Here is a 13,960-nt window from a genome sequence, read left to right as displayed (position 1 = left end):
TCTTCTTTCAGGCTCCCTAGAACAGCCCAAAAATTGCGTTTTTATTTTTGTGTTTCCCAGACAGGCTCTTGTGTTGTATCCCATGTTGGCCTCAAACCAACATCCCCTTTGAAGGGATAGGCCACTATTATCTAGCTTTTGGGGGGTTGTTTATTTGTTTTTGTTTTGTTTTATATTTAAAAAAAATTGCCAGGTTGCTTATAATCAAACTACTCAGGGAACATGAAACATCTACTCCCACAAAAATGAAGCACTTCCCCTCTCGTCTTCTGTTTAGTCTGAGCCATCCAGCATTTGTGCGGTAGCTGAACCAAGGCTATCAGTGTTTAGTTCCCTGGAGTGTTTCAGAGCCTCGCCCTTAGTATGATATGTGTCTAGTTGACTTCCCAAGAGACCCGTGTCTCGAGTTGTCCTGCTTTCACATAAGGCACAGAGCCACAGGCAGTCCTGACACAAAGGAATGAAGGTCTTCATGGCTAGAGCTCTGTACCCTACCTTTCCTGGAGTGTTCATGGGTACTCCTGGGTATCCTGGCTAGGACGCTGGTTCCCACGGTTGACTTGAGGGCATCTTAGGTTCTGCCCATGACCTGGTACATCTCCTTATTCTGTTATGATCACCGCAGGTCGCTTGAGCAGACCATCCTAGTTCCTTCAACCTAACAATGACCCGGACACAAGTTGCCAGGAGCATCAGAAAGGCATGCTTACTCTGCAAGGCTTCCCAGTCCCTTGGGTGTGGGATAGAAAGCTGGGTCTCCCCACTGCTCAGCTGACCTCTAATGTTTATCTCCACTTTGGTCTGGCCAGTGAGCTAGAAATGAGGATTCATCAGTAGAATTGTAAAACTATAAGAAATGAGAGCAAAACAAAAGATGAAACTCCAGAAAAGAAATGGGCGTGTCTGTGTGCGTGCGCTATGCTTATTGTGTGTCGTGTGTGTGTGTGTGTGTATGTGTGTGTGTGTGTGTGTGTGCGCGCGTGCGCGTGCATGTGTGTGCATGCGCGCAGGGGTGCACGGGCATGCGTGCAATATGCTTGTTCTGTGCCTATGTGCACAGTTTTGCTGTATGGCTATGCTGTATGCTTTTTGCACTATTTGTCTGTACAAGTGTGTGCATGCGTGTGCACACACTCTGTGCTTGTTGCCTGTTCCCAGCCAACCTTGGCTTTATGTTAGAAAGGTCGAAGGTTGTTCCTGCACCCAAAAGCAGACTGGTTTTCTGGCAGACTGTTCTTTTAGAGAAACACTACCATGGAAACACCAACTCAGCAGGCTCTCGAGTTGCCACGCATTTATTTTCAAGTCATCATCATCATCTTTGTGAGGTCCAAAGGCTTTGAGAAGTACAGTGGGTGAGGGGGATGACATTGCAGAGGCAGCCCGTCCATGCTGCAAAGGGCTGGGTAATGTTAGTACGGAAATCCAGACAGACCTCCTCTTACAGGCAACCAATACATGGCCACATCATTTATTGGTATTCACCCGCTGCAGGGGTTGTGCCATATGGTCTTACTGCTGTGTTCGCCATCTCTAGACTTCCCTTACAAAAACCTTCAGTCCAGGTTTTCAGGCCCCGGAGGCTCTCACCCTCTGCTCCCTTGACCTCGGCTCCCTCAGTAGTCTCGCACGGGCAGGGTGATCCTCTGGATAAACGTGTCATATTTCACTTGGCCGTTAGGTTCGATGCCCGCTTCCTTGAAAAGCTCATCCACTGCAATAAATCACATTTCTGTTTCAATTTGGATCTGCTGAGGTTAGGGGTCTCCAGAAGTCTTCCCTGAGAATCTGATGGACTGTTCTCATGGACTGCAGTGCAAACCAAAATGGGAGGAGGAGCTGCTTAGAAGAACCCAGAACATGCCTTTCTGCAGGGCCCAGGATCTGAGCACAGAGTAAGACTGGTGAGGATCAGTCTGATCACTTGATTTTAATTTTTTTAACGTCTTTTTTATTTATGGGGGACGGGAGTATTGTGCATACCACATGTGTGGAGGTCAGGACAGCTTGTAGGAGTCAGCTCTCTCCCCACCATGTGGGTTCCAGAGATGAAACTCAGGTCAGCAGGGTTGGCAGACCTCTGTCTGTCTTTCAGGAAACCTTTAGCATGGATGTTTTACCTGTGCAGTCCACCCTTGTAACCTCCTAATCACACAGGCATTGTCCACGTCTCCAAACACAGTCACACTAATCCAGGCTCACACCTGTACCTCTCCTCCATGTAAGCCCACCTCTCCCCTTGCTGCCCCCCTGCCAATGGAATACTGAGTGGCAAGTGGTCTGTTACTCTATAGTCTACAAGCTGGCTGTTACTCTATATAGTCTAGTCTACAAGTGGTCTGTCACTATAGTCTACAAGCTGTCTGTCACTCTATAGTCTAGTCTACAAGCGAGCTGTTACTATTGTCTCAATAAAGGAATGGGATGAGGAGAGCACATGGCCAATATGCACCTTGGGTTGGAGTTGGATCCCTATCATTAATTTGAAAATGCATCTTGTCACGTGCAAAAAGTAAATCCAATCGCAACTGAAGTTCAGAGCATCCAAGTACATTGTTCAGGGGCTGGAAAGTTAGCCTAGCAGTTAACAGCACAAACTACTCTTCAGAGAACCCTGATTCCATTCCCAGTAGATGTGGGCTCACAACTGCCCGTAGCCCGTTCCGGGCACCTGTGTGTATATATGTGCAAACACAAAGTCTTCTTTTCTACCAGGTTTTTTGTTTGTTTTGAGAGGGTAGCACTTCGTAGACTGTATTGTGTAGACCAGGCTGGCAGGCTGAACTCAGCAGAGATCAGCCTACCTCTGGCTCCCCAGGGCTCAGAGTAAAGGTGTATGCCGCCACACCTGCCATACAAAATCTTCTTGAAAGTGGAATTGCTTTCTAAACGATACTAATTCAGCCAGGTATGGTGGTGTGTATAGCGTTAGTCCCAAAACTCTGGAGGAGGAGACAGGTGGGTTTCTGTGTTTGAAGCTAGCTTGGTCTATACTGTGTCAGACAGATAGACAGGCAGAGAGACAGACAGAATGTAGTTCTCTCTTTTTAAACCCAGAGGTGCTCCGTGAGCCTGAGGAGACAGATGCATCTTATTTCACAGAAAAGCGTCTAACCTGCTGCCAGTTAGTGAATTGCCAGCCACAGAGAACAGTCTAAGCATCCGCTCCAGCCTCGGTAACAGACCAGGGCTGGCCAGAAGGGGGCAACACTCTCCAGCTGGGGGATAGTTGTGCTGCATGTGTAAAAGATGCTTTAGAACAGAACATTTCATCTGAATCCCCAGAAGAAATGATTCTCACCTTGGAATCAGTGTATGGGTACCTTGTATTCCACTGAAAGCAGGAGGGAAAGCAGTCTCCATCAGCTCCTTCCCATTGTCCTTTGCTGGCTAACACTGAAGGAAGTCTAGGGGCCTGAGTATCACTGCAGACAGATCGCCAACCACCTTAGACAGCACTCCAACAGTGCCATGGAGTCTGGAGCAAGGGCAGGCCAGTTTTCCCCTTGATATGAAAAGCAATTGCGGGGTTGGAGAGATGGCTCAGCGGCTAAGAACACTGACTGCTCTTCCAGAGGTCCTGAGTTCAATTCCCAGCAACCACTCGGTGGCCCATAACCATCTGTGATGAGGTCTGATGCCCTCTTCAGGTGCATCTGGAGAAAGCTACAGTGAACTTATATATAATAAATAAATCTTAAAAAAAAAATCTTCCAGAGGTCCTGAGTTCAATTCCCAGCAACCACATGGTGACTTAGAACCATTACAATTGGATCTGATGCCCTCTTCTGGTGTGTCTGAACAGTGACTGTGTACTCACATACATAAAATAAATAAATATATATATTTTTTAAAAAAAAAAAAGGAAAGGAAGAAAGAAAAAGAAAAGCAGTTGCAGTAAATGCTTCCACTGAGAGAAATTGGGAGCTGAATCTGCCTGCCAGGCACTAATTTTAAAGGATTTGCTCAGGACCTTCATGAGTGCAGACATCATGAGTGCAGATAAGATCTGAGCAGGCTGGTCCATAGAATGACAGATCTTTTTTTAAATTTATGTATGTGAGTACACGGTTGCTGTCTTCAGACACACCAGAAGAGAGCATCAGATCCCATTACAGATGGTTGTGAGCCACCATGTGGTTACTGGGAATTGAACTCAGGACCTCTGGAAGAGCAGTCAGTGCTCCTAACTGCTGAGCCATCTCTCCAGCCCCCTGAATGCTCATTCTTGGAGGACCCCAGGGAGGATACCTGACACAACCTCATTTACAGCAAGGGGACGAAACACATTCCAAGGGCTCCCTAAAGGAAGGGCCTGGATTCAAACTTAATTCAAGCTACAACCTGAAAACTCTGCCCTCGTTCGTTGTAATCTGGCCAGAAGTTAATAATCAGTGGGTATTGGGGCCTTTTCATCCCTCTGTGCCTAAGCTGAGCCTCCAACTGACCCCAGACACGCTAGCCAGCAACCTGAAAACCCTGGCAGTGGATACAAGGGATGCTGAGAAGGGCAGGCCATAGTCTACAGTTGTGTTGGGACCAAGGCTGCCAACAGTGTTAGCAGGCTAGAAAGAAAGACACTGCAAATGGCCCAAGCCTGTCCCTAAAGCTTTCTCGAAAGGTCCAGGCCCCCATCCTGCTCTGAAGCAAGAAATGTAGTAGGCAAGGCAGCCACCTCATACTCTGTGGCCAGGACAAGTTTCTCTTGCTACCCCTGAAAAGCTCCCACATCCTCAGTACCTAAGGCTGCTAGGAGCAGGGACACAATGACCTCTCGATTTGGAAACATCACGGGTAGCTGTGTCAGCCCTGGAGCTGAGGGGCTCCTGCACCCTCCTGCATCGGGCCTCAGCTCTACTCAAGAGCCACTCAGCTGGCCCCTTTTATCAATTGAACTCGTGTTGACAGTGTATTCTGGGTCGTAGCTTTAAGTGTGTATGGCTTGTGTGCACATGTGTATACCTGTCCATTTGTGTGGAGGCTTATGTGCAGGCGCACTAGCACCTATGTATAGCAACCCGAGGTTGGCATCTGGTATCTTCCTCTATAGCTCTCTACTTCTAATTGAGGCAAAGTCTCTCTCTAAAGCTAGAGCCACAGTTCAGAGTTAGTCTAGCTAGCCAGCTTGCCCTTGCCCTGGCATTTGTCTCTGCCCCCCAAGTGAGTGCTGGAATTACAGACAGACAGACAGACAGACAGACAGACACACACACACACACACACACACACACACACACACACACACACACACACACACACACAACCTGTCCAGCTTTTTTCTTTTTAAAACTTGGATTCCAGGATCCAAACTCAGATCCATATGCATGTGGGGCAAACTTTACCCATAGAATCATTTCTCTAGCCCCTGCCTTGGGGCTATGTCTTTGACATAGTGACACAACATTGTCACCTACAAAGTTGACATTTATAACTACACCAGTAAAGTTCTAAAAACAAAAATTGCTAGTCATTCTGAGCCACACTGAAACCTTCAGCGATGGCTTCGACAAGGTGAATCCTGGCAGATGCCCCAGCTGCTCACATGAAATTAGCCTCCACTGTTTTCTGGGTCTCCAACTGGACTGTCTCTGAGCTGACCCTCCACCCTGGCCCACTTAAACTCCAGTACAGCACTCAGCCAGCTTGACTTCTCTCAAGCTTCTGGACTATTCATCATCTTGCCGTCTGCACAGCCTTGGGTGGGCTACACAACACTGCCCTCCCCACAGTTCCCTAACCCTTCCCAGATGGCTCAAAGCTGGCCAGGCTGTTACCTTCTTTGTGAGTGAGCTTCTCTCCCAGTTTCATGAGTTTCGACCGCAACTCAGACGCCATGATGTAACCTTTCTTCTCCTTGTCTGTCATCAGCATGGCCAGAAGGATTTCTTTCTTTGGGTCCTCTTGCTTTATTTGCATGTGCATAATGGTCAGGAAGGTGGAGAAATCCAGTTCTCCGTTCTTGTCTAGGAAACCCCACAAAACAGTGAGCTGGAGGGAAGAGTTCTGAGGGGAGCCAGCTCCAGGGCTACCTAGTTCTCAAGGCAGTGCATGGTAGGGGGGACAAAACTCCTCCTTCTGAACCCACCATGGGCCATTCACAGGATAGAAAGTCTCCATTTCATTCTCCCAGCAATCCTTAGGTAACCATGTGTGGTATGGTCTTAGCAGAATCTATAATCTTGGTGAAAGGTCTGTGGTGACCTTGATTATGCTAATTGATGTGAAAGACACATCCATTTCAGTAGCACTGATAAGCTATTTCTCCACCACTGCCTGTGAATTGAGCCAATTTAAGCCAGATTAGATTATATAAAAGGCAGGTTTATTGGGAAGATGCTCTCAGGTGAGTTCACTGGCCCCAAAGATTGAGGCCAGGGGAGTGGCCGTGGGGGGAGTTGGGGGAGCGGGAAGGGAAAGAGAGAACGAGAGAAAGAGAGAAAGGATGTGCCTGCAGAGAGGAAAAGAGTGAGAGAGAGATCAAAATGTCTAGATTGTATAGGAAAGAGGCTCTTGAGGAAGGGCAGCCCAGCCCCTGGGCTGGAAAGTTCTGGGTTGGCAAGGTATGCCAGGTCAGGACTGAGGGATGCTAGGAGAACCTCGAGGCTAGGTCTGCTTTGGTATGTAAATTATGCACCTCAGTCCCTTGTCCTGGGTCCTAAACCAAACAGGCACCATTCCCTAGGGTAGGGGACTCTAAACTGTATCAGAGTGGAGAGTCAGTTCGGCTAACACACATGCATTCACTGTAGCTGCCTCTGGCCATGTGATCAGGTGCTTCAAACTGGGGTGGACTAAAATCAAACCTTCTCTCCTTAAATTGCTTTAGTCTGGTATTTTATCATAGCGACGGGAAGGGGAGACAGGGACACAACTCAGACATCATGAGTATTAATCCCTCCCCCAATCTTGCTTGCTAAGGAGACAGTAACCCAGAGTAATAGCCATGGCACAGGACCACACAAAACATCCTCCGCTGTTCTCTCCCGTGCTTCCAAAATGGAGGGAACTTGGTCCAGATCTCCATTCTCCTCGTGGCAGGCACCAGATCCACCACAGATGTCTGAAGCCCCGGTCTCCACCTCACCACTCCATCCACCTTCCCAGGGCCTTCAAGCTCCACCCTCCTCGAACAGGACGAGGACCCTCACACCACTTTGCACAACAAATGGGAATGCCCCTGACTGCTCTTTCCTTTCTAAGGAAAAGAGAAGCTAATATGGCTCCTGCCCCTTCAGGTTTCGGCTCCCTGGGCCCTGACTGTAAGAGTAACCCTAGCAGATCATGAGAACCCATCTGAGAGATGAGGATGCTGAGGGTCAAGTGCTGAGGGGTGGACTCAGGTTTCAGGTCAAGTGATCCTTCCAAAGCCACCCCTTTCTCTGGGCTTTGCTTCCCCCCACCTCCCACCCCCAGTGTCCACCCTGGTGTCCCCAGTATAGATACCCTGGTGTCAAGACACCACTCTTTGAGCTTTTAATTCCTAAAAATAAACACAATTTGGTGTTGATTATAAACGTCCCATATGTTGCAGTCCCAAAAAAAAAAAAAAAAAAAAAAATCTCCCTTAATGACAGTGAAGAGAGCGGCTTGGGCTCAGTTCCCTTCCAGTTTGGCAGCCTTGTTACAGTTTCTAGGTCAGCCAATGAGATCAGAAGACCTGAGTCCTGATCTTGAGTCTTCTCGTGACTCAGGAGCCTAGGCACCTTACTGACTCTGGGAAGCGTCTTTGTTTAGGACACGGTTGGATAGGGCCCTCACGACTGGGCTGTTTTCACTAAGCACATGCCAAACCCCCTGTGAAATGTTGTTTCCCCATAAATATAGGAACTGTGTATAGTCGTACACATCTGTGAGCCCAGCATTTGGGAGGTGGAGGCAGGAGGATCAGGAACTCAGTGTCACCCTGAGCTAGCACAAGGTGAGTTCAAGACCAGCAGGGGGATGGGGGTGTTGGAGAGATGGCTCAGTGGTTGAGAGCACTGATTGTTCTTCCAGAGGTCCTGAGTTCAATTCCCAGCAACCACATGGTGGCTCGCAACCATCTGTAATGGGCATCTGATGTCCTCTTCTAGTGTGTCTGAAGACAGTGACAGTGTACTCATATATAATAAATTAATAAAATATTTAGGGGCTGGAGAGATGGCTCAGAGGTTAAAAGCACTGTCTGCTCTTCCAGAGATCCTGAGTTCAATTCCCAGCAACCACATGGTGTCTCACAACCATCTATAATGAGATCTGGTGCCCTCTTTTGGCCTGCATGTGTACATGCAGGTGGAACACTGTATACATAATAAATAAATCTTAAAAAATAAAATAAAATAAAATCTAAAAAATAAAAATAAAAAAAAAAATAAAAAGACCAGCCTGGGCTACCTGAGACCCTATCTCAAGTAAAACCAGAAAGAAAAACCACTGGGACCAGTGTGAGACCAAGGTCCCCTGTGGAATGAAACACACTATTCATGGCCAGTTTTGACTGGTGAGGCACACTACCACCTCAGGCTTCTGATCTTTCTCCACCACCACCGCCTGCTTCTCCTGGCTAGGCCCTTCACAAGCCTACCGGGACAACCCACTCACCTATTCCATGAGTCTGCAGGTGCCGCTGCACTTCCCCGGGTGTGGGGCTGGCCCCCAGGCACCTCATGGACACCAGGAGATCTGTGGCCTTAATCTTCCCTCTTTGCTGCTTGTCATACAGGGAGAAGCATTCCTTGTACTCTGCAGTTGGGAGAGGAAGTCAGTAGCAGGCGGTCACCCCACCCCACCCTTCTCCTTCTCTTAATTCCTTTCCCCTCCTCCACGGCATATTGGGGATGAACTGGGACCTTGCATGTGTTGTGCAGGCACCCCAATATTGAGCTCCCCGACCTCCCTATTCGCTTTCCCTTTTGTACCACCTGATCTCCCAAACCCCATAGAGCTAGAGTGTGATGGCCTGTGCTTGTAATTCCAGCACTTGGGAGGTGAAGGCAGGGGGATCAGGATTCCAAGGTTAGCCTCCACTGTGTAGTAGTTAAAGGCTAGCCTAGGCTATCTCAGACACTGTCTCAAAAAACAAACAAACAGGGCCAACAAGGTGGCTCAGGAGGAGAAGGGGCTTGCTGCCAAGTCTGATAACCTGAATTTGATCCCCAGGACCCTCATGGTCTAAGGAAAAGCAACTCCTGCAAGATGTCTTCTGCCATCCACAGTACATGTATACACACATACACACTCTCACACACACTACATACATAAGTAAATGTCATACAAACATAAAACTAACAGGTCAAGTAGAATCCGGAAAAAGGTGAATTGATTGTTGACGGTTTATTTGTGTTATTTTTATTTGTATGTGTCTGACTGAGTGAACACCACGTAGGCGCCAAAGGTGCCAGAAGGGTGGATGCCCTGGAGCTGCAGTTTCAGGCAGCTGTAAGCCTCCCCACGTCGGCACGGGGAGCCTGACTCGGGTCCTCTGGAAGGGCCGCACATGCTCTCAACCCCTCCAGCCCCCACTGAACCAACTTTTAGCAGGAGCACATACCAACCATGCATCAAATTTTACCCAGGCTGTCCTAGACTCAAAAAGAATGTTTATCTGAAATTCAAATTTCACAATGTATCCTGTGCTCATCTGGCCAGAACGTCCCCTCCTTTCCTCCTCCTCTGTTCCTTAATATGCCACTCAAATCTTGGTAGGGTTACCAGACTCCCGGGGACCTTTGCAACATTGCTCTGTCCGCAGAACCAACCCCTCCAGAGGCAAGTGGTGGACAGTGGTTCTCTGATGCTCTCCCAGGTAGGGGTTATTATCGTTAGAGCTGAATGTGGGTACTTCACATCACTGGTCTAGGCCCTGGCTCTGAACTCTCAAGCTGTCCTCCGGTAGGCCCTGGTCCCTACGGAACTGCTGGGAAGAGTGCCCAGGGCCTCAGCAGACCTGGCCCATGGCTCTTCCTGCTATCCTTTCTTCCTTGTGCAGGAGCCTCTTCCTCCTCCTGCTGCTGCACAGCTGGCAAAGCCGTCCTGTCTCTGTCCTCTCTCTCTTCCCCTCGGGGCCCCTGGAGGCAAAGGCAAGCCACCTGTGAGCTTGAGTAAGATCCCAGCCCTGCAGATGGAAATTCTGTGGGGGTGAGCTACCCTAATCCCCTAATCCCTTCCATTTTCCAAAGAAGGAGCTGAAGCCTGTGAGAGGGGCCCAGTCTGCTGACTGTCCAGACAAGCACAGTGCATTCCCCTGCATTAGTAAATGGGGCCTACAACAAGGATTAAACAGAGCCCAACCTCTGAGCAAACTGACATGTGTTCTCTTCCAGCATCAACAGACCCAGCTTTTCTTTCTTTTCTTTTTTTTTCCGGAGCTGAGGAAAGTGGTGGACAGTGGTTCTCTGATGCTCTCCCAGGTAGGGGTTATTATCGTTAGAGCTGAATGTGGGTACTTCACATCACTCTTGCTAGGCAAGCGCTCTACCACTGAGCTAAATCCTCAACCCCTTCTTTCTTTTCTTAAACATTTTAATACATTTCCTTTTATTTGAAAATTTATTTTGTGTATATGAGTACACTATAGCTGAGCCATCTCTCCAGCCCATATTTTAGTTTTTTAGTGTATATATGTGTGGGAATCAGACGGTATCTTGTGAGGGAGTTGGTTCTTTCCACCATGTGATGGGCTGGGGGGAACTCAGATTGGCTGGCTTGGGGGCAGATGCCTTTATCCACAGAACCATCTCTCCAGAGCCAATTCATCTCTGCAAACCTGCAGAGCCTGATTCCTTGGGGCTGGAATTCCAGGTGGTTGTTGAGTCACCCGGTGTAGATGCTGGGAACCTATTTCCCTATCTCAGGTGCTCTTAACTGCCGAGTCATCGCTGCAGCTGCCGCCCCCACCCCAACCCCGCCATCTGCCTTCTAGACCAAGCTCTGGGTCTTTACAACTCTGGGATCCCTGCCTGGGTCACCCAGAAGACACCTCTGGCGCCTGTGGGCCCTTGACACCTGCAGTCTTTTCTCACTATGCTTGACCAAGATAACAAGATCTCGGGAAGACCTGGCTTGCCTGAGGACCCCGCTCCTCAGTCCCCTTCACATACATCACCCCCATCCCCACCTCTCCTGTCCTCACAGTGTGGCCCCGCCTCTTTCACCACTCTTTCTTTCTCCTTGATTTGGACCCCAAGAATGGGGAAGGCGTGCCTCCCAGCTCACTGCTCAATTTTTAACACCTGGGGTAGGGCTAGCGCAGGGCAGAGTTGGCACAGAGAAAGGACTCTTGCTGAAGTAAAAAATAAGTGAGGTAAACTCATCAGGTGGCATCGTTATCCCTCCTCAGAAAAGAAAACTGGGACTCAAAGGTGACTGGCCAGGAAGCCTCTAAAGGCCCCATCCTCTCCCATCCCCATCCAGGCTTCCAACCCCTAAACATTAATGGCCTCCTTCTTGGTGTTAGACACTCGGATACAAAGAGAATTTGCCTTCGTCCTTTCTAGTCGTTTCAAAACCCGTGGGAGAGAGGGGCAGTGAGTCTGTTGTCCCGGCAGTGAGGGGACTGGTGAGGATGACAAGTGGCCTCTAGCTTTGGTTGCCCCTTCAGAGACTTTGTTTTCTAGTGTGTGCACATGCACAAATACAGGCGCCCAAGGAGGCCAAAGGCTTCGTGTGCCCTGGGAGATGGAGTCACAGGTAGTTGTGAGCGGTCCTTATATATGCGCTAGGACCCAAACTTGGGTCTTCTGCAAGAGCAGTACAAATTCTTACATAGCGAATCGTCTCGCCAGCCCCTAGCCCATAACTGTAGGTTAGGCTCTGTGCTGTAAAGTCTCTTCACTGTCCCCTCTGTCTTGGCCTTGGTTTGGGGGACAGGGAGTTAAGGATTCTAAGAGAAGGTACCCCCTTGGACCTATAAGCACATATCCCTGTCACCCCCTCCTCTAGACCAAGCTCTGGTCATTTACATCTCTGGGATTGATCCTTGCTGGTGTAGCCAGAAGCCACCCTGTGGCCTGCTAGACAGTGTCCTGCATCAGAGCTCCATGTCCCTGTGTACCTGCAGTTCTATCTCACAGACAAGGTGTCATGTCAGCAACAATGAGAAGGGGGTTATCAGGGCTGTTTCCGTCCTATGTTGGGGCAGGTTTAGGGGCACAGCCTCAGGGAAAAGATAGATAGGTCCGGGGCTGCACTCTGATCTCTCTGCCAGGAACTCAGCCACCAGACCCTTGGCCAGGTCTTGGCCAGGTTCTGTGTAACTTAATTCTGCCCTTCTGGTCTTGGGGAAACAGAACTCTGCTCTGTGGGAAGCCTAAGAACAAGGTGCCCACACTGAACTAGGCAGGAGGTGCCAGCTCAACCCCCAGTTTTACAGAGACTAAGGTCCATAAAGAAATATCCTGCCCCAGGGCGTAACCCTGGGTTCTGGTGCCTGTCTGCACTGACTACAAAGCCCCACCCCTCACCTCTGGTTCAGTTACTATGGTAATGGTCTTCCTCCATTAACAGTCTCCCACCCAGACCGGCTTCCAGGCTCTCGGGGGCACTAGCAAACTCACTTTTATGACCCAGTTTGAAAGTCACACTGATATATAACAAGCCCTGGAAGTCAGCTAGTCCATCCTCAGGGCCACCCCCAAACAGATCAACAGCTGCCCCACAGCACCTGCCCCCCCCCAACCTGTGGGTGGGCCAGCTGTCCACCCCTCAGGCCTTCCTTCCTACCAACAAAACCCAGCAGAGCAAATTGCCTAATGAGACACACATTTTGTGGGGAGTTACTAATTAAATAACAAACCCAACCTACCATTAATTTGGTCCTGGGAAAGGAACTTGGCCTGCAGCAGAGAAAGAACAGTCAAAGGGGGGCTTCAGCTGGGGCCCTTCCCACCTACTTCCGGCACAGCCCCTCACTCACCATCCTCAGGCACCCCTGGCTCCTGGAACTGTGTTTGGTTCTCTTTACTCCGGCTTGGAGTCGAAAGTCCACCAGGCTGGGTGGAGGCCTGGTAATAAATCCTCTGCTGCCATGGAGACTGGGCCCTATGCCACGAGAGTCAGATTGCAGCTGAACAGCGGATGCCCCCACCATCCTGAGAAGGTTGCTTGTGAGGAAACCATTGCAAGCTCTCCTGGAGGCCCCTGCCCCTAGAGGCTAGGGCTCTGCAGCCACTGGACAATTTGGGTGTCCCTTCTTAGGAGCTTCTGAAGAGGGGGCTCCGGGTGGGGCTGACTTTGTTCTGGTCTGAGCCTGTCTTGGGACCCTTTTCACTCTCCCGAACCAGATAGCAGGAGCCAGATAGCACACACACTGTCTCCCCCGAGTAGTGGCTCTCCAATGGAGCCGCGCTCAGAGACACAGCCTTGGGGATGCACTACAGCCAGGGATCCAAGTCATTTCCTCAGCTGCGATCCAAATCCTTCGTTTCCTGTATGCCTCAGTTTCCTCACCAGATTCATGATGGGCTGCTGGGAGAATCCAAAGACCAACACACAGCCATCTACTTCCTAGGGGGTAGGGATGGCAGTGGTTGCTGGAGCAGAGTCTTAGGCTAGCTGCTCAGGGGCCTTGGAATTTGACCTGACTTTCCCAGGCAGGAAGTTTGTCTCTCTTCCTCGGCTCGCCCAGTCCAGTATTATAAGCTGCTGACTCTGAATTTCTCAGCCCTCTATTCCTGTCTCCCTCGAGAGACAGGAAGAAGGGTGGCTCCCAGAACTGCCACTGGGCCCTGGGCATGACTAGGTTCTCGAACTCGTCTGGACGTCTCCTTTCCTTCATCCGCACTCCGTGGCTGGTTTGCCGGTGAGGTGCTAAACCCAGGCTGGCCCAGTTGTCAGCCATTGTGTGCAGTCCCGTGGGTTGTGTGGGAGCAATGGGGTTGCCAAAGGCTACAGGTGTCAGAGGAAGAGAGGTGAACTCTCCCGCTCATCCAGGGCACATGAACTCATGGCCTCCCCCTGGTCCTGACCCCTCCCTCCATATGGA

General features: G+C 49.8%; 1 protein-coding gene across 2 annotated transcripts; it reads right to left on the bottom strand.

Annotated features, from left to right (window-relative positions):
- Positions 1-1,277: 1,277 nt before the first annotated feature.
- Calml4 (calmodulin like 4) lies at positions 1,278-13,081 on the bottom strand. 2 transcript variants are annotated; one of them, XM_032910456.1, is made up of 5 exons: positions 12,893-13,081; positions 12,782-12,812; positions 8,581-8,721; positions 5,775-5,963; positions 1,278-1,714 (listed from the first exon to the last, which is right to left on the bottom strand). In XM_032910456.1, exons 1-5 carry the CDS (start codon positions 13,064-13,066, stop codon positions 1,617-1,619), a joined length of 633 nt encoding a protein of 210 aa, XP_032766347.1. In that variant the 5' UTR covers positions 13,067-13,081; the 3' UTR covers positions 1,278-1,616. The 2 variants fall into 2 exon arrangements, with proteins under 2 accessions (XP_032766347.1, XP_032766348.1); XM_032910457.1 differs by lacking the exon at positions 12,782-12,812 and having other exon boundaries at positions 12,893-12,972.
- Between the last annotated feature and the right edge of the window lie 879 nt (positions 13,082-13,960).

Source organism: Rattus rattus, chromosome 8 (genome assembly GCF_011064425.1).
Source record: "Rattus rattus isolate New Zealand chromosome 8, Rrattus_CSIRO_v1, whole genome shotgun sequence".
Lineage (NCBI taxonomy): Eukaryota > Metazoa > Chordata > Mammalia > Rodentia > Muridae > Rattus > Rattus rattus.
Note: the sequence above shows the minus strand (reverse complement) of the source record. Positions and strands in the feature narration are given on the sequence as shown.

Excerpts from the sequence above, each read along its gene's own strand:
- Calml4 (XM_032910456.1), bottom strand. The coding sequence starts at position 13,066 with ATGGTGGGGGCATCCGCTGTTCAGCTGCAATCTGACTCTCGTGGCATA. Across the intron at positions 12,813-12,892 it reads GCCAGGGGTGCCTGAGGATG|GCCAAGTTCCTTTCCCAGGA; the intron begins GTGAGTGAGGGG and ends TCTCTGCTGCAG. Across the intron at positions 8,722-12,781 it reads TTCCCAGGACCAAATTAATG|AGTACAAGGAATGCTTCTCC; the intron begins GTAGGTTGGGTT and ends TCCCAACTGCAG.